General features: G+C 46.2%; 1 protein-coding gene across 1 annotated transcript in view; it reads right to left on the bottom strand.

Moving 5' to 3' along the window:
* LOC146829914 (CD5 antigen-like) overlaps positions 1–21,605 on the bottom strand; it is a 401,832-nt gene that overhangs the window by 186,161 nt on the left and 194,066 nt on the right. Inside the window, exon 3 of the mRNA XM_085605479.1 lies at positions 11,609–11,926. Within this exon, the coding sequence (XP_085461605.1) occupies positions 11,609–11,926 (318 nt within the window). The remainder of the gene's footprint in view (positions 1–11,608; positions 11,927–21,605) is intronic.

The following is a 21,605-nucleotide window of genomic DNA, read 5'->3' as shown; positions in this document are numbered from 1 at the left end:
TTGCAAACTTTCCCGCTACCGCCGGAGTCGGAAGTCCCTGCAGCCCTGGAAGTGGATTTCCTGACTTCTCGACGGCCATTGTGAGTTCTCTGCAAAGCTGAGGAGAGTGGACCCCACGAGTGACGAGGAACTGCAATACTTGGGAACCTTGCGCTATTGTCGAGTGCAACCCCTTCCTGACATTCCACGAACTTGTGCTTTGGACCATTTGTCGCCAAACCCTCCGCAGGTTGTGTACCAAAAATCAGAGGCCTACCCCATCCCGAGTGAAAGTGGGCTCCTCTAAAGCATTTCCTCAAGAGGCGTCTTCGCGATCCCTTGCCCGTTGGCTTGTGGGTCCCCTGAAGACTTTCTTCTCAAACCAAAGGGCTCCCCTGGTTGCTCCAGGCCTGTCCTCACTTACCCTCATTGGGTGAGTCCCTCAAACCTTGCTGGTCTGGACCATTGACTTTATTTACTTTTCACAAGACTTGTTGTTGCCAAGGTTTGTTGGCTCCAATCCGGTTGCCGACACCACAGTCAGCTGCAGATGTTGTGGTACACTCTGAATCCAGCTGCTGGTCATCGTTGATCTCTCCTGGACCTCGTGAGCGAAGAGTCAAAACACCCTTGATCACCTGAAATTACCCGACATCCTTGAGCATCTATCTTCCTGGCCCCGGGTCACTGGCAAGTGACTGTGAACACTGTCCCTTCTGCTTTCAGGTCATCTTCATCTTGAATCCAGCCTTGGATTCCACCGGACACTTCTTCAGTCTTCGCAAGCAGCAAATCTTCTTTGGCTTCCATAGAAAACAGCGACGCGACCCAACCCCAAAAGACACCTATTCACCCGGCTTCCCTGGGTGAGGTAACTCGTGCACTCCGGTGCCCTGGTGTTTGTTGGCCCTCAAATTACTTACCTTGTAAGTGGCTTGTTTTTAGACTTCCTCGAAGTACCCTTAAACTTTAAAAATCCAACCACAACTTGCTCCATTGAAATCAATAGGGAACCCGCGGCTGTGTTCTCACACTGCACGCGTCTCCCGTGGGTCTTTTACTTACCTGCCTTGGGTGGATTAGTGAAGCCCCAGCGATTCTACAGGCTCTAGGCCTTGTCCCCTTGCAAGTCGACTTTCCTAAACCTCTTTTTTAGTATATGGTCTGGTACGCCCCTAGGGCCCCAGCCATATTTGTGCTTAACTTATGGGAATTGTTGATATTTGAATGTGTTCCTGGCTTCTAATATCATTAAGAGATTAGTAGAGTGTGTCTAGAAATAAATACATATATATTTGATATATATACCTGTGTGGTGTCCTTTCATTTGGTAATTCAAGAGATTATAAGGTCAAATAAGCTGCTTTACATTCCTCCGAGACTTAGCCTGAAGGCTGCTCTCCACAGCTACCACTAGGATAACTTTCTTTAAAAGGTTTTCTTAAACCTACTACCATAAGAGTCGAATTGGACTGGTGCAAGGTGGCCACTATAACTAGTGACCAGCATATGCCAGGCCAACTTCTCACAGTCACTCAGATCTTATTTCAAGATTATGTATACCAGGAAGTGGGGAGTGTCTTATTTTAATGCTACAATGATGCAGAGCTGATGGAAGTAAATTGGAAACAGAGATTGCAAATTTCAAAGATGGCCAAATATCTATTTCTGGAAGAACATAAACCATAATGGCTATTATATTTCATGAAGCAGTTTGTGTTACATCTGGACTCTATACTGTCTATTTAGAAAGTAAAACTGAATGGACAGAATGTAATCACAGCAACCTTTAAATTCAAGCAACGATTGCCCTATAAGCTCCCAAATTCTTATCTTTTGATGGTTACAACTCAAAAAGTGAAATTGTATAGTTGTAGTAGTTGCATTATGAGTATTTATGACATCATTCGGCCTACCAGGATTGATGCCTTTATAAAGGTCTCCATATCCCGGTGTCCTTTATATCTATTAGCAGTAAGGTAGATTAGTTGAGTAACTATAGGTAAAACAATGAATACATAATTGTAGTGAGTACAATGCACAGAGTTGCTTATTTACAGTGACATAAAGTGCAGTTCTGTGTTTTTTCCCACAATCTATATGATTGTTTTTCCCACTGTTCAAGGATGATTCATAATACAGTACATCATTTATGGTGTATAACTATAGAACCTGAGAACAGTAAGAAAAGGAAAATCAAATGCTTGAATGTAATTTAAGATAGCGTTACAGCATAAGAAATGTGTACTGTTTTGTTTATAATATGAACTTATGCTTTGCAGAAATTAAAAGTTTTTTGTGTACTTTTGTATAACGTTATACTAACTTGTATTTAGGTTTTTTACTTCATGTTATATTTATGGTACCATCTATTGGAGTAATTTAGTTTACTAATTCAATCTTTCTGTGTTGCTCAACAATCCTACATTCTCAAGGTACACACCAAGGCAGACTGTGATGCAGCCACTGAAACGCCCAGACACACATTGATACGTCACTGGTAAATCCATCTACACACCAATACAAACCCTGACACATCCAGCCCCACACTGATACGCTGTCTTAAACACAGCCAAACAAACACTAATGCAGGTATTAACTCAAACAGGTACACACCAATGCAGACACTGACACGCCGAGGCATACAGCAATGGAGGCACTGATACACCCAGCCGAACACTAATGTATCAAGGAAGACACCCAGGCACACACTGATGCACCCATGGATATACACTGATGCAGACATGGACACACCCCGCCAAACACTAATGCCTCCAATAAGACACCCAGGCACACACTGATGCACCCATGGATATACACTGATGCAGACATGGACACACCCCGCCAAACACTAATGCCTCCAATAAGACACCCAGGCACACACTGATTCATACATTGACACACCCAGGCACACACCGATGCATACACTATGGGCCTGATTCACAAAAGTAAACTTAGACCAAAAGTCTTAGGGGCAGATTTATGAGCCCCGTGCGCCACTTTTGCGCCGCTATTGCATCACTTTTGTGACGCAGCGGCGGCGCAAAGCCAAGGCCATGCTGCGGGCTATTTACAACGTGACGCATCTATGGAGATGCGTCACGTTGTAAATCTTGCGCCACATGTGGGCGTACCTTCACAGGGTGGGCGTTCCGGCACAGGAACGCCTCCGAAAAGTGGCTGAGTGAAATCTACAAGATTTCAGTCACTTTTCCGGCCATGCTGCGTCAAATCCCTGCGCCTGCTTGAAGCAGGCGTAAGGATTGACGCAGCATGTTAGGGATAGGGGCACCCCGAGCCTTGCTGGAGCTGCTATGCGGTTGCGACACAACTCCAGCAATGCGCCTCCTTTCCGACAGGAGAGGCGTCACGCATCTGCCCATCCGAGTGCCACGGTGCACCGCATTGTAAATGCGGCGCATCAGTGGTGGCGCACGGGTGGGCAGATGCGTCGCAACTCTTCTGGCGCATCTCTGCTGATTAGCAGAGATGCGCCAGCAGTCATAAATCTGCCCCTAAGTTTAGACCTAAAGTCTAACTTTAATACTACTAAAGTCAGACTTTTGGTCTAAGTTTAGACCAAAAGTCTAACTTAGACCAAACGTCTAACTTTAGTAGTAGAAAAGTTAGACGTTTGGTCTAAGTTAGACTTTTGGTCTAAACTTAGACGAAAGGTCTAACTTTAGTAGTAGTAAAGTTAGACTTTAGGTCTAAACTTAGATTTTTGGTCTAAGTTTACTTTTGTGAATCAGGCCCTAACACTCTCAGGGACATTCCAGTGCAGACACTGACACACCCAGCCAAACTCTAATGCATCCAATTAGACACCCAGGCACACATTTGTACCATGGGCACTGTGATCAGGGAAGGCCTCTAAGACCTGCAGCACCTATTGTGACACCCTTAGAGGCCATGCACACTAACACCCACACACTTCCATTGCAGGCTGCATGTTTTGGTACAGAAAAAGGTAAAGTGAAGAGTCGACATGACACAAATCCTTGTGTGCCATGCCTGAAACTCAATGCCTGTGGCCTAGGAAAGTTGCCCCTCTAGCAGCGTGCACAAGCCCATAGGTGAGGGTACAGTTGCATGAGCACTGTACCCCTACAGTGTCTAAGTCCATTCTTAGACATTCTAAATCCCTTCAGAGTATATGGTATGGGAGTTGGTCATCACAAATTCCACAGCTCCAAAATGGCTTTGCTCAAACCTGGGCAGCTTGGTAGCAAATGTCTCAGCAAATTGAACCCACATTGATGCCAGTGTGGGATTTAATGTAAAATGCACTCAGAGGGCCACTTTGAGATGCCCCCTGAAAAACTACCAGCCCTGGTGTAGTTCCTGAATGGCTACCCGCCATTTGCCAACACCAGACAGGTTTCTGGACCCCTGGGCAGAAGGCCTTCGCTCTCTGGGTTCAGAAACAAAGCCCATCCTGGGAAGAGGTGTCATGCCTCCTCCCCTAGGATGGGCTCGGGCCATGAAGGGGAAGATTCAAAGGCCTGCCGCCTTTGTTAGCTGACCCTGCCTTTTGTTGTCCACAGCAACTTGCTCCCACTGGTTCTGACCCCCAGAATCGGTGGGAAAACCAAGTTAGAAGAAGAAGTGTGCCCACCTTTGCCAACCCCACCCCTCTGGTGAAGGAGGTGAGGTGAATCACACATCTCAGTCCCCTCCATCTTGACGATGAGGGGACCGAGCCAATCAGAGTGAGGCTTATGCCCCCTCCCACTGGAGGATGGCATACTAAGGGGTGTACTCACCCCAAGGAAGGTACCTACTGGTTCCAACCTGCACACCCCTGTAATGCACCTACATTTAGTATTTAGGGGCCACCCTGAACCGTGCCTTCTCAGATACGAGAAGAAAAAAGAAGAAGGACAGAAGAGCCGTCCTGAAGAAGGAAGAAGAGGCCCCAGCCCGACCGTCTGTCCTGACTTCAACCAGCAAACGGCGTAACCCGGCCTGTCCAGCAGTCAGCCGCCATCCAGAACCCTGAGAACCTGCCTTGCCTTCCCCTGAACGACTCTGTCTCCTGTGAGTACCGGTTTGCTAAAACCAAGACTCCAACAGAGGACTCAAATCCAGGTGGCTCTGCGGTTCTGCACCATCATTCTGCACCGCTCTGCACCCGACACCAATGGCCCGAGTTTGAGCGGCTCAACACCACGAGGAGGTTTCCCCAGCAATCCTGACCTGGGATCTGGTGATTCCGACCTACCTCGAGCTTCAGAATGATGCCTGCAGCCTAAACCTGAGGGTCCCACTGATAGTGAGCGGAGGTAGTAAGAAAACTTGATGCCTAAAGGACACCCCTGCACCTGACGCCTCACGGCCTTTGTGGCCCAACCAATGGTGTCCAGGCATCCCCCAAGAATCCAACTCACCTCTCTGGCCAGTGGTCTCCCTCAGCAAACCTCCTTGCCAGAGCCTGCAGTTCTTCTTCCAAACCAGAGATCGCCATTGAAATCCACAGGGCACCTGACGTCTCCTTGGCATTCTGCCTCCGGCCGCCTCCATGCTGCTGCTGGTGCAGCTCATGTTCTGATTGTTGGCCCCTGCAATTCTGATCTTAATCCCCGGAGCTTTGCTCCCATAACCGAGGGACCTGCTCATAAGCAACCCTTGACTGACGACCCCTCAGCCCTATTGGCTAACATTGGGCCCCTGCACTCTGCACCCTGCGCCCCAGTGCCACTGGTGACTCTCTTTTAGTGCGAACCTGAACCTTGGGGAACATTTGTTCTAACTCCAGACACCCAGCATTGTAAGTTGTTTACTTGCCTGCAAACCAATAACACTATTTTTCTCCATAAGAATCCATGTTAGGATTTTTCTCCTAAAAATGTTGTAAGTAGTGAACTAACGTTTGCATGGAAACCAAAGTAACTTTCTTTTGAACCAAAATCTGTCATACTTAACTGTATTTTGTGAGCTCCACGGTGTGATATCTCAGCATATCACCAAGAGTAGTCGAAGTAACTGAAATTTAATATTACAGTAATCCAACGTAATCTTAATGTATTCTGAACTGTTTAAAAGCAAATACAAACCTGTAACAATTCCAATTTCATCTACATTTGCCTTTTCTTGTAAAGGTTTGCATTTGAAAGTATATTCTGCTCACCTGTGCCAAGTCCTGCTGGGTCCAGAAACAAAACTTAAGCATATCTTTTTTATTCTTACCTATTTGGTCTGGATTCAGCCTCTGAGTGTGTGCCATCAGTTCCTATCTGAGCGAATACAATAAATGCTTCACAGACCCTCCTGATAAGCCTAACTGCTCAACCACAGTACCACAAGCTGCCAGCGATTGTCTAATTAGCTTCTGCTATACCTCTGGAGATCCACTGGACTCTGTGCAGACTATACCTTACTTTGTCATAGAATATACAGAGCCAGCTTCCTACAGTCTCCATCCAAACACTTTGCGATAATATACTGGTCTTTCTCTTAACAAAGGCACTCTGCAAAGACCACCATAGTTGTGTGACTTGGGCCTCTTTTTGTTCCTTTACATGAGTGGGAGCAGGTGTTAAATGAAGGCTGTATAGGCTTAGCCAGCGCATTATAAAAACGACCTACACTGTACCTTAGAGAAGGCCACTCTACCTAACAGTGAGGGTGGTTTCTTCTCGATTAAAGCCAACCCTAAAAATGTTATTAATGGATTTTTTGTATACCGGCCCCCAGGCAAGACTTCCCAGTTCTGTAATAATCTGACAGAGATAATATCTCAGCATGCACTTCGCTACAAAAAATTTCTCATTTTGGGAGACATTAATTTCCACTTTGAGGACCCCAATTGTAAGGAGGCACAAGCTGTGATAGATGCTTTGAAATCACAGTCGCTCAAACTGCAATCAACTCTCCCATCACATCAATTGGGCCACCTTCTTGACCCCATTTTTTCTAACTGGAAAGGGGTTAAGGTTGCCACTCCATTGCAAATTACATGGTCAGACCATTTCGCTATTCCTTTTGAGATTGAAATTGGCCCACAGGATGATAGTATGATCAAACCTAGACCTCAGAAGCGTAGAGACTGGAAGAAGTTTACGAAGGAAAACTATAAATCCGCTCTACTTAAAGAATCCCCGTCTCCAGGTAACACTTTGCTCAAAACCTGGGCCGATTATGAAATATGGATGTCTAGGGCTTTGGACAAGGTAGCGCCATGGATACTAAAGCCCCCCGCCAGGAAAATTAAGACTACCCCCTGGTTTTCTAAAGAACTTAAAGAAGCTAAAGCTAAATGTAAAAATACTGAACGTAGCTGGAGGAAAAACTACAATTCTGAGGATAAACTGAATTATAAAAGAGAACTTAAAGCCTATCACAAACTCGTAAGAGCAGCTAAAGGCGCTCATTTCAAAGAACGTATAGAATCGGCAAAAAATCCTACTAAGGAAGTTTTTTCAATCTACAAAGAGCTTACGGTTCCCACTAGATTAGAGGCCCAAGACATCTTCTCCAATGAATTATGTGATGAGATTGCAGATTTTTTCATAAACAAAGTGGACTTAATACACGCTTCCTTTACAGATAACATGCCAACTAAACATTCGGCAGAGTTCCAGAGAGGTTAGATTTACTTACTATTGTTAATAGCATTCAGACTGGCTCTCCTTTGGATGTGATATCCCCCAATCGTTGCAAGGGAATAATTGACTGCATGATTGAACAGATTGAACACTTGATTTCCTTATCCTTCCAGGAGTGCCACGTGCCTAACACTTGGAAAACAGCACAGGTTATACCCCTGAAAAAGTAACCCAATACCCACATTTCCCAGTTAAAAAATCTACGCCCCATCTCTCTCCTCCCATTTTGTGGGAAAGTCGTGGAGAAGGTAGTCAATAGTCAACTCATGAAGTTCATTGAAGAAAACTCGCTTCTCCACCCCACTCAGTCAGGTTTTAGAGCGGGCCACTCTACTGAGTCGGCGGTGCTCTTCTCCACTGAATGTCTGAGACTAGCTGCGGACGAGGGGCAGACGCCAGCGTTGGTTCTACTAGATCTCAGTGCAGCATTTGACACCGTGCTGCACTCGACGCTGCTGTCTCGCCTCTCAGATTTGGGAGTTGAAGGACCAGCCCTGAAGTGGGTAGAATCTTTTCTAGATAACAGGAGCTTTCAGATTTACTATCCTCCCTAGAAATCGACTCTTCGCAAATTGAGACATGGGGTTCCACAGGGCTCAAGTCTGAGCCCCACGCTATTCAATTTATACATGGAGCCCTTAGCACATATTGTGGATGCTTTTGGTGTGGATATCGTCTCATATGCGGACGATACCCAACTAATAATTAAACTCACCAACAATCAGGCAGAGTACGCTAAAAACTTCTCCAACTGCATGAGAGCTGTGGCAGAGTGGATGAACAACAACTGCCTACGCCTTAATGGCGATAAAACAGAAGTGTTGGTGGTTGGTAAATCCCCCTCGGCCTGGTCCCAGGCTTGGTGGCCACTAGAATTAGGTGCAATTCCCGTCCCGGCAGACTCCGTTAGAAATCTGGGAGTGTTGCTGGATGGGGAGTTATCTTTTAAACAACAGATTAACAAAACTACGGGAAAATGTTTTGGAATATTAAAAACTCTTCGGAAAGTTCTCACCCTGCTCCCCATTAGTGCCAGGAAAACATTGATTCATGCCCTAGTCACTCCACATCTAGACTACGGCAATGCTCTTCTCCTTGGCCTGAAAAGAAAGGGCATACATCAATTGCAGTGCGTCCAAAATGCAGCCGCCCGCCTGGTTCTCAATCTTCCTCGCAGGGCTTCAGGAAAAACGGCATTACGGAAACTCCACTGGCTCCCTATCGAGGAGCGCATCAAGTTCAAAGCACTTTGTTTAGCCCATCGCATTGCCCAGGGTAAAGGACCTGGTTATCTACGCAATCTCCTTACCATCCATCGCCCTATTCGCAACCTGAGATCGGCTGGAGCGATGTTATTCCAGCTCCCTCGCGTACGCAGGACCAGGATGGGAGGTAGCTCCTTTCGCCTTCTAGCCAGTAGGCACTGGAACCATCTGCCTCTCGACTTGCGTATGGAACCCTCTGAAGCTAGATTTAGACTAAAGCTGAAAACGTACCTTTTCCCTAGTGAATAAATGTCTTCTTCTCCCTAGGATTGATTTAGCCTCGGACATCGGCTTTTCAGGGGGACGTTAGCATTTCTTAAGCGCGGGGACACACCGTTTTGAGTGTAATCAGGCGCTCTATAAGTGGTTTTATTATTATTATTATTAAAAGTAAGTTCTCAAATAAAGGGTTGTTTACATTGCCTGAAGATGAGTCAACAACCGATTGAATTTGCATCCTTAATTTCTCATGTATAACTTGATCATTACATAAATCCTGTTTGAATGAGATCTTTTGATCCTGAACAATGGGGACCAGTAGTTAGAAGTTCACTTTACAACCAAAGGCCAATTGTTAATTTAAGATGATCACTCCCGAGACTTGAGCCTCATGTCATGCCAGATACAGATTTAGAATCAAAGTAGTGTAGAAAGGCATAATCTAATGGAAACCTGAGAGTTTCCAGCTGCCATAAAAAACTTTCAGATGGGCGGTCATCGAACCTTCAATTGATTTACGTCACATTTCATTCTAATGCACATTTGAGTAATAGAGGTGCCCGCTTATCACTCCTTATATTTAGAAGTACAGAGTCTAAACATATTGAGCTCAGAAAAGATACACTTCTGATAACTAGACGAGGAGATGTTAACAATAAATTATCCTACAATTAACAGATGGCATTTGGAAATAAATTCTCTGTATTCAGGATGGCTGTCTGAAGAACTGAAAAGTCATTCTTAAAGTCACAAGTGGGTGAAAAATAAACATTGCAAGCGAGGTATTCCACACATTTATCATGGACATCTGTGACTAAACAATACATCATCAATGCAAAATTCAAAGACAAAAACACTTTGGTAGACTGCAACAAAATGACTGATTTCAATAAAAAACACGGACCCCCCCTTTGGCATGCCGCTTTAAAGGAGGAACTGCTGTAACCAAATAGACCTATTTCAAACTCTGTATCTAACTGGGTTTCCTGCAAATCAAAAGAGAGACAAAAGTGTATATTAGGTAGTTTGGAAAAAGTTAGCAAAGGGTTTCCTGGCACAGTGAAATTGGGGGTGTGCGAAATCGAAGTCATTTGCTTTTGCCTAACTACACTCACTTGTAGATGGAGTCTTACGATATCCTGCACTCCCTCATGGATTTTTTCTTGGTCGTAGTGATCCTACTGTATCCTGCAGTCACTTGAGGATGGATAGTCGGTCTGAATGATGTTACTGTTTCCTGTATCCTGTATACTGTACACACTTGGTGATGGATAGTCGGTCTGAATGATGTTACTGAATCCTACGCTCACTCGAGGATGGATAGTGGGTCTGAATGATCTTATTGTATCCTGCACTCATTCGAGGATGGATAGTGGATCTGAATGATCTTACTGTAGCCTGCACTCACTCGAGGATGGATAGTGGGTCTGAATGATCTTACTGTATCCTGCACTCACTCGAGGATGGATAGTGGATCTGTATGATCTTACTCTATCCTGCAATCACTCAAGGATGGATAATGGGCCTAAATGGTCTTACTGTATACTGCACTCACTCGAGGATGGATAGTAGGTCTGAATAATTACTGTATCCTACACTCACTCGAGGAGGGATAGTAGGTCTGAATGATTACTGTATCCTACACTCACTCGAGGATGGATAGTGGGTCTGAATGATTACTGTATCCTACACTCACTCGAGAATGGATAGTGGGTCTGAATGATCATACTGTATTCAACACTCACTTAAGGATGTATTGTGGTCTGAAGGATCTTACTGTATCCTACGCTCTCTCGAGGTTGGATAGTGGGTCTGAATGATCTTATTGTATCCTACGCTCACTCGAGGATGGAAAGTGGGTCTGAATGATCTTACTGTATTCAACACTCACTTGAGGATGTATGGAGGTCTGAATGATCTTACTGTATCCTACACTCACTTGAGGATGGATAGTGGATCTGAATGATCTTACTGTATCCTACGCTCACTCAAGGATGGATAGTGGGTCTGAATGATCTTATTATATCCTGCACTCACTCGAGGATGGATAGTGGGTCTGAATGATCTTACTGTATCCTGCACTCACTCAAGGATGGATAGTGGATCTGAATGATCATATTGTATCCTGCACTCACTCGAGGATGGAAAATGGATCTGAATGATCTTACTGTATTCAATACTCACTTGAGGATGGATCGTGGTCTGAATGATCTTACTGTATCTTGCACTCACTCAAGGATGGATAGTGGGTCTGAATGATATCACTGTATCCTGCACTCACTTGAGAATGGACAGTGATTCTCTGTGATCCTATTATATGGTGTACTCATCATCGAATAAATCTCGTCTGTGCTATGATAATGTGTATAGAACCCGCTCATGATTAGCACTGGCCTGGTCTGTGTTACTGCTTACAGTAGCAAGCCCTAAAATGCATCATTAGTAGCCTTTTGCTTTTTATCACATTATTGTAGTCTGGTATAAATTATAGTCCTGTAAGAATAAAGAATTTGCTTGCATTGTCTTAGTATTTCTTACCAGTACAAGTCACTCCTGCGTCCCTTCCTGTTGCACAGGTATTGAGTTCCCAGTCTTGCTGTGCACACTTCCAGAGAGCGGCCTCATATCCCTGGCATTGAATGTTGCTAATCAGCACTGGAAGAGAACTCTTTCCAAACGAGGAATTATGCATGTAGTCCTGCACCAGTGCACAGCCCAGTTGTCTGCAGGCAACCGAAGCCTCCTGTTGTCCCCAAGAGTCATCATCACACACTGACCCCCAAACACCATTCTGCTTGAGTTCAACTCTTCCTGAGCAAGGGGACATCCCATTCACCAAGCGGATCTCATCTGGTCCTGGAAAGAAAGAAGTAGTGTCAATTACTATCCAAGAATTCAATAAACCTGCGACTCATGTGAAAGACGATACAATGATGTACTTTGTTTAGTAATACAGCATCGATAGGAATAACTGAATATGAAGCAGTATTTATTGTTGGTTTGTAAACGAACCTCAGAAACACAGCGGTGAAGGCAAGTCACAGGAGAATCACATCAGAGAGCATGTTCCATGCACAATATGAGTATCAATCAATCAATCAATCAATCAATCAATCAATTAATAAAATTGTTATGTCGAATTTAAAACCAATCCATAAAAGAATAAGACAATAAGGTCGCAAAAATACCAATGACATCATACAAATACATCAAAAGCAAAAACTCATACAAAATCACAAATGGTTCCCGGGGTATATCAGAACCATAACATCTATTGTTTATTATTCATAACTGTAAAACGTCCAACATTTGGAAAACAAATACTTAGTAACTGGTTGGTTTTCATTTCTGTATTTGATTTGGTTTGATACATAAACATCTTCAGAAAGATTCGCTTGATGTCAACTCTCATATTTCTTGTTACACAAAGAACACTCGATTAACGGTTCCTACACTGGAACCACACAACCCTGAAAAGTGTGCACAGGACTTTGTTCTTAAATATTTAGTAACCCATTGAGTTGTGCATATGAATGGCGATTTTAAAAACCTACCAACTGCAGAACACACCAGGGGACTGGATGACATAAATTAAAATTAGAGTGCAGGTTTGCGCTGATGAAAATCATTTAGTTTTAAAATTGGTAATAAAAATGTTCATTGAGGGAACACATGATATTTACAGACAAATGTGGCAAGGTCAGAGTAGAAACCTCATCACAGATTAAAATAGACGCTCAGTCACAATGGCCAAGGAGGAAACACAGACGGCTCCTGATGGTATCCAAATGAAAGTTTGTTGGGAACGAGTTTTCTGACGTATTTTTCACACATCTAAACAGGATTCCATCCCAATACCAGTTTTTCATTCCACACCCTAATAGCTAATTTAAAAGCAGCTTTAGTCCCTGACAATGTTTTTTTCAATATTCTTTCTCTTCACTCTACACCCTGAAAAAAGACATATATAACTTTTTGACTCGTTTTGCGTCTCCTTTAACAATCAAGTGTGGGGAAGTAAACATTTCAGGTCTGCCCAATACTTCTGTACTATTCTTAACATATTTTAGCCACTCATTTTAAGGCCATACTCACAGGCGTAAAAGCAAGTGATGAACATACATTTGAAATTGTCCTGCTCATTTGCCCAAATTAAAATCCAAAGAAGAGCTTCTAGCTTGATGGAACCCTCAACATAAGGAAGCTCCAGATCTTCAAGTATATAAAAGTGCAGACTGGATGGTGGAAGTCCAAGCAGACATCTATAATAGCGGCTCCCCTCCTGTAGCATTTTTAGACAAGATGGCTGCCCCATAGGATACAACTGGAATGTACTTGGGTTTTTAAATTTTGAAGATGGCAGCACAGCTTTTTACCCACCTTTCTGACTAAATCAAAGACTACCCTCGCAGACTGATTAAAATAGAGACACCTGTGCGAGATGCAAGTTAACCAGGAGCTCCGGACATCGAAGATCAACCCTATATATGAGAGATCATTTACTCTGATAATCGGTTTTCTGTTCATAGTGAGTTGTCTAACCTTCTGGCATTGTTTATCACAGACCCTGCAAGGAGTTTTAGAGATTTTAGTTTCAATATTCGGGTTGTCCACTAGTTTAAAAAAGTGATCAACAAATTATCTTGGACTATTGGGGTACGTGCAATTAAGGCAGCATCATCTGCATATAGTAGTGCCGAAACAGTAGTGCAGAAACAAACCAGGGCCCCAACTTTGACAGGTCCTTGCCAGTAGCGATTAGAAAATAGTTCATCCTAGTAATATTAGGGGTGGGCGGTAAACTACGCTCCTCCAACGGAGTTCGTGGAGTTTTGGCCACTCCGTGCTCAGCTTGGAGTTACGGTAGTACTTCTCCAAATACCTTGTGGCAGAGTTTTTTCTTGTGTGCGGCTCACCAATTCTAAGTCATGAGAGTGGAAAAATCAAGTGCTAGACCACCTGCCGGTAAGATTTCTTAATGTGGGTGGTCGTAACAGGTCGCTACCCCTTGAGTTGAGAAAGCTGCCACTTGCGCAGAAAATCAACTCTAGCGGAAAAATGCAGCTCCTTTTGGCTCACCGCGTGGTTCCGTTTGTGCTGACTTTATAGCGTGGGACCAGCTTCCAGTGCTAAAAATCAGCGTAAGCAGAGTGACGTACCACAAATCCACTGCTTGGGGAACTCCGCTGAGTCTCGCTGAGTTTTTGGGTAACTCTGCATAACTCCGTGGAGTGAAACTTCTCAAGTTCCACGTACCCCTAATTAATATACAGACCAAACAATATGAGGGCAAGGACATAGCCTTGACAAACCCCTCTAGCTAGCCTGACTCGTTTTGTGCACTACCCCTCTGGGCCATACCTCACAGAAGCAGTCACCCCACTGTGAAGTGCCTGTGAAAAATTCACAAGAAGTTTGGGAAGGCCCATATGTATTGAAATGTCCAATAGCTTTGATCGGTTGACACAGTCAAAGACACCTCTGAGAGCAATAAAAGAAAGGTATACATAGTTCCTTTTTTGGCTACAGTGTACTTTTCAGTGATTAGGTGCAATTACGAGCATTGATTTTGAGTCCCCAATCCTTCTCTAAATCCAAACAGCACCATAATAATATTGCCTTATTCTCATTTGCCCAGGCCTCAATTCTATGTAAAATACTACGCTATAAAAGTTTGGCCTCTAAATCGAATATAGAGATCGGCCTGCAGCATTTAGGGTCACATGAATCGAAACTCCATTTTGCATTACTTGAATAGTGAATTTTAGGTAATCGCTATTTAAGGAATGCAAAATTGTATGTAAGAAAACAGGGTTTACCTAATAGCGAGTACTAAAGATTTGTAATCACAATTAGGTAATCGCTATTATGTAATACTACTCCATTCTTTCCTATGGGGCCTAAAGGCCCATAGGTGCAAATGGTTTTGCATTACCTAATCTGTGTTTACCTAATTGGTAATCACAAATTAGGTAAAGCAATACCAATTGTGCCTGGGGGCCTAAGGCCCCCCCCCGAAGCACCCCAAAAAAGAAATGCGTACATGCAAGGAGCACAAATTCCCTAGAGGCATGTTTGCCACATGACACTTTGAAAAATTAATTTGTAAAAATGTGCACATTGTTACACCAACTCCAAGTCGATGGTAAAATTATGTTCTAACTGCACAGTTTGCATTTAGAAACTGCTTGACACATTTGTGATTACCTAAAATTGCGACTACAATGCATATCATACACCTTGAAAAGCTCTTATGCTTTCGCAAATGGGCAAAGATACCGAATTGCACCGTTTGCAAATGCAAAAGTATTTGATACATATGGCCCTTAGGTTCTTATCTATTGTCCTTCTTAAAGATACAAACAATAGTAGCTGTCTGCCATGAAGCTGGAATACTGGTGACACAGCAGCTTTCAAAACATTAATTATGATGGGCCCCCAGAATTGGGTATTTAATTTATACAGTCTATAGAGAGTCCATCAGGTTCCGGGCCTTGTGAGCTGGGCTACCTCTAAGGGTGTCTACAACCTCTTCAACAGAAAAATGGATGTTCCTTAGGCAAGTCATGGGAGCCTCCTGTACAACATTATTACTGTCCATGTCGAAAGAAAAAATATTAATAAAATGCTCCACCCAACCTTTGGCACTAATATTGGTAGCCGGCCTGTTGGAGTTATCACAACCACTTTTCTTAGCACTCACAATTTTCCAAAAGGCACTAGAACCTTTGTCTTTACAGGATTTATTCAAAATTTACAAGGTTTTTTCCTTTATTTTTTCATTCCACACACTAAGGGGCCGATTCCGATTCCGGCCCCAAAACGAACCGACCGACATGGACCCGGACCAAATACCGACCGACACGGACCAGCGCCGTACGGCCTGTGCAGTACGATGCATCGCGAGTGAATTACAACCGACACGTACGGAATACAAGCCGTACGACCGAGCCGGAGGGAAAATAGTGGTCCGGCCAGAAAACTAACGCGATTTTCACCGACCGACACGAACCCGGAATCAACCCGAGCGACCGGTACCCGCGATGTACGATTAGCACAGTACGATGCAATGCGTGTAAAACGAGACCGACTCGCACGGAGACAAAGTCGCACGACCGACACTCACAGACAACCCGGCACACAAGCAATAGAGACCGACGCGAACGACGCGTACCAAACACAGAAGACAGGCAGCATGAACGAGGCGGAGAAGCCCGCACGAGACAACAGCAGCGTACGTTTCCGTCACACGAACGTCTCCTTTATGCCCATAAAACACAAAGGAAAAAACACACAAAAAAGACCAAACAAGCAATGACTAAGCCAATTAATACCCCCAAAAAATTAATTGGACAAAGACACACCCTCAACTCCAACTATATAAAGGACTACAATCGCTACCATCATCCCTTGCAAACAGGAGACACAGCCAGCAGCAAACACCAGTACACAGCAACCACAGACACACTCACAACTCACCCATCACACAACTCACACACCATCAGCACCTCATACAAAACCACACACACATACACCCAGAAAAACCAACACCAACCCACCCCCACTAGCACCCTCACACACACATCCCTCACCACCACCACCCATCACCATGCCTCCAAAGAAGAATCCAAAGTTCACAGATAGTGAGTTAGAAGTGCTTGTAGACGAGATCATCAGAGTAGAGCCACATTTGTTTGGTACATTGGTCCAAAGGACCCCCATCTCACAGAAAACCAAGATGTGGGCGAGGATTGTGGTCAAGGTGAACGCACAAGCACCAACGTTGCGTACAAAGGACGATATCCAGAACTGGTGGTATGACGTGCGCAGGAGGGTCAAGAAACTCATCGAGAAAGATCACGCCTTGAGTCAGCGCACCAGAGGTGGCCCTCGTGCCAACCAGTCTACTTCAGGACCTGGGAGGAGAAGGTGCGGGACATCCTACCACCTGAGAGCGTCCATGGCCTAAAAGACATCCCAGAGACTGGTGAGTACACAAACAACATATCCAGGATTGTGTGGCAAGGGAACAGTGAAACCATGCACCCCAAGCAAACCTACACTAACCAATAGATAATCAACCCAAGATGTGTATGCCAGTCACACAAACACAATACCTGCCATCTCATAGTGACTGGGGACTGTGTCATGACATGCACCAACCTACAAACAAATAGAGCAAGCCACTGGCACTAAGCCAAATACATCCAGCCAGACAGTTTGCCACCACAAACACACCACCTCACAGCGCAGATGACTATCAGGAAGGAATAGTGGGGATGGAGTTGAAGTGAGTGTAGACAAAAGCATGATGGGGCCTGTAGTCACAGATAATGCTCCCCATCCTGATTGGCTCATCAAGACCACTCTGAAACATGCCCACATCACAGGGAGTGGAAAATGACTGACAACAGGACTGACACTGGCTCCTGCTGTGGGGAGCACAAGGCCCTGCTAGGGCTTGTGTGCAAATCAGAAGCAGGACACCACTGACTGACATCCTGAAAGACAACTTGCACTCCCTACAATGGAAGCACGTTTCATGATGGGAAGGAGGACTGAAAGCCCCAACCATACTAATCAGCATGGGAAGACACCGCCCCCCCAACACAAACTCCACACAATTCACCGGGTACAATGCATTGACACACACCTCATTGAAATTTTAGCAAAAGTTACCCCATACTGGGTGCTGCTGGGTGAAGCACAGGGCCTCACTTGGGACTTGTAGCCAAACAAGCACCAGGATTTCACAGTCAGCCATCTTGCCATTGATGTCACACCCCCTCACAGGGAAGCAGAGTCAAGAGGGAGGAAGCATGGGTATGCTGCTAAGGGGGGTGTAGCTAAGAGTATGATGGGACTCGCAGTCACAGACAACCTACACCCACCCACATGGCACAGAAAGAGCAACCTGAACCATACTCGCCTCACAGGGAGTGGGACGGGACTGACAAGATGTCTGACACTGGGCTCTGTTGTGGGGAGCACAAGGCCATGCTGCGACTGGTAGCCAAACAAACACCAGGATTTCACAGTCAGCCATCTTGCCATTGATGTCACACCCCCTCACAGGGAAGCAGAGTCAAGAGGGAAGAAGCATGGGTATGCTGGAAAGGGGGGTGTAGCCAAGAGTATGATGGTATTTGCAGTCACACACAACCTACACCCACCCACATGGCACAGAGAGAGCAACCTGAACCATACTCGCCTCACAGGGAGTGGGAAGGGACTGACAACATGTCTGACACTGGGCTCTGTTGTGGGGAGCACAAGGTCATGCTGGGACTAGTAGCCAAACAACCACCAGGATTTCACAGTCAGCCGTCTTGCCATTGATGTCACACCCCCTCACAGGGAAGTAGAGTCAAGAGGGAGGAAGCATGGGTATGCTGGGAAGGGGGGTGTAGCCAAGAGTATGATGGGACTCGCAGTCACAGACAACCTACACCCACCCACATGGCACAGAAAGATCAACCTGAACCATACTCGCCTCACAGGGAGTGGGAAGGGACTGACAACATGTCTGACACTGGGCTCTGTTGTGGGGAGCACAAGGTCATGCTGGGACTAGTAGCCAAACAACCACCAGGTTTTCACAGTCAGTCGTCTTGCCATTGATGTCACCCCCCCTCACAGGGAAGTAGAGTCAAGTGGGAGGAAGCATGGGTATGCTGGGAAGGGGGGTGTAGCCAAGAGTATGATGGGACTCGCAGTCACAGAAAACCTACACCCACCCACATGGCACAGAAAGATCAACCTGAACCATACTCGCCTTACAGGGAGTGGGAAGGGACTGCCAAGATGTCTGATACTGGGCTCTGTTGTGGGGAGCACAAGGCCATGCTGGGACTGGTGGCCAAACAAACACCAGGATTTCACAGTCAGCCATCTTGCCATTGATGTCACACCCCCTCACAGGGAAGCAGAGTCAAGAGGGAGGAAGCATGGGTATGCTGGGAAGGGGGGTGTAGCCAAGAGTTTGATGGGACTCGCAGTCACACACAACCTACACCCACCCACATGGCACAGAGAGAGCAACCTGAACCATACTCGCCTCACAGGGAGTGGGAAGGGACTGACAAGATGTCTGACACTGGGCTCTGTTGTGGGGAGCACAAGGCCATGCTGGGACTGGTAGCCAAACAAACACCAGGATTTCACAGTCAGCCATATTGCCATTGATGTCACACCCCCTCACAGGGAAGCAGAGTCAAGAGGGAGGAAGCATGGGTATGCTGGGAAGGGGGGTGTAGCCAATAGTATGATGGGACTTGCAGTCACAGACAACCTACACCCACCCACATGGCACAGAAAGATCAACCTGAACCATACTCACCTCACAGGGAGTGGGAAGGGACTGACAAGATGTCTGACACTGGGCTCTGTTCTGGGGAGCACAAGGCCATGCTGGGACTGGTAGCCAAACAGACACCAGGATTTCACAGTCAGCCATCTTGCCATTGATGTCACACCCCCTCACAGGGAAGCAGAGTCAAGAGGGAGGAAGCATGGGTATGCTGGGAAGGGGGGTGTAGCCAAGAGTATGATGGTATTTGCAGTCACACACAACCTACACCCACCCACATGGCACAGAGAGAGCAACCTGAACCATACTCGCTTCACAGGGAGTGGGAAGGGACTGACAACATGTCTGACACTGGGCTCTGTTGTGGGGAGCACAAGGTCATGCTGGGACTAGTAGCCAAACAACCACCAGGATTTCACAGTCAGCCGTCTTGCCATTGATGTCACACCCCCTCACAGGGAAGTAGAGTCAAGGGGGAGGAAGCATGGGTATGCTGGGAAGGGGGGTGTAGGCAAGAGTATGATGGGACTCGCAGTCACAGACAACCTACACCCACCCACATGGCACAGAAAGATCAACCTGAACCATACTCGCCTCACAGGGAGTGGGAAGGGACTGACAACATGTCTGACACTGGGCTCTGTTGTGAGGAGCACAAGGTCATGCTGGGACTAGTAGCCAAACAACCACCAGGATTTCACAGTCAGTCGTCTTGCCATTGATGTCACACCCCCTCATAGGGAAGCAGAGTCAAGAGAGAGGAAGCATGGGTATGCTGGGAAGGGGGGTGTAGCCAAGAGTATGATGGGACTTGCAGTCACAGACAACCTACACCCACCCACATGGCACAGAAAGATCAACCTGAACCATACTCGCCTCACAGGGAGCGGGAAGGGACTGCCAAGATGTCTGACACTGGGCTCTGTTGTGGAGAGCACAAGGCCATGCTGGGACTGGTAGCCAAACAAACACCAGGATTTCACAGTCAGGCATCTTGCCATTGATGTCACACCCCCTCACAGGGAAGCAGAGTCAAGAGGGAGGAAGCATGGGTATGCTGGGAAGGGGGGTGTAGCCAAGAGTATGATGGGACTCGCAGTCACACACAACCTACACCCACCCACATGGCACAGAGAGAGCAACCTGAACCATACTCGCCTCACAGGGAGTGGGAAGGGACTGACAAGATGTCTGACACTGGGCTCTGTTGTGGGGAGCACAAGGCCATGCTGGGACTGGTAGCCAAACAAACACCAGGATTTCACAGTCAGCCATATTGCCATTGATGTCACACCCCCTCACAGGGAAGTAGAGTCAAGAGGGAGGAAGCATGGGTATGCTGGGAAGGGGGGGTGTAGCCAAGAGTATGATGGGACTCGCAGTCACAGACAACCTACACCCACCCACATGGCACAGAAATATCAACCTGAACCATACTCGCCTCACAGGGAGTGGGAAGGGACTGACAACATGTCTGACACTGGGCTCTGTTGTGGAGAGCACAAGGCCATGCTGGCAAATGGCCAAAAACAAGATCAAACTCTGTCTGTGACAAGCTGGGAAAAAGCAGTGTACAGGCAGGCATCTGTTTGAAAATGAAAAAAATGTAATGTTTGTGAACCAAGATGCATTTAGAAACATAAATCAAATTGTGTGTCTCTTCCAAACACAGGTCGTGCTGGGCACCCAGCACCAAATGATGAGGATACCCAGTCCCAGACTCTGGTGGACACTGAGCTCTCTGGTCTGACTCTCTTACTGTCCTCTTCGGATGACGACGACCAACCTGACCCTTCCGGTGTGAGCCATCATGCAGCACCAGCAGCAGCAACATCTGCCCCCCTGTACCCATGCCTCCAGCATCTGGATACCAACAGGGCACCCCCGCCAACACGGACAGACCAAGGACAATCAACACCCACAGCACAGGGACACAGGACCCCCCGGAAGCTAGAGCCAACACCACCAGCAACACCACCCAAGGGGTCCCAGTGTCACCTGTGCGTACCGCTGCTGGTCCTGCCCGTGTGGAGAGGGGTGCTGGGAGGGGTGAGAGGCACAGGGCGCGCCTTGCATAGGGGTCTGGACTGCATGATGACCCCCAACTGGTACGCATCTTAGATGGACCGGAGTATTTGGCCAGGTAGTGGGGATCCTCAAGGACATGCAACATGAGCAGGTCGGACACCATGCCTGCATGAAGGCAAAGAGGGAGGCCCGTACTGC

The sequence above is a fragment of the Triturus cristatus genome, chromosome 5_1 (genome assembly GCF_964204655.1).
Source record: "Triturus cristatus chromosome 5_1, aTriCri1.1, whole genome shotgun sequence".
Taxonomy (NCBI): Eukaryota; Metazoa; Chordata; class Amphibia; order Caudata; family Salamandridae; genus Triturus; species Triturus cristatus.
Note: the sequence above shows the minus strand (reverse complement) of the source record. Positions and strands in the feature narration are given on the sequence as shown.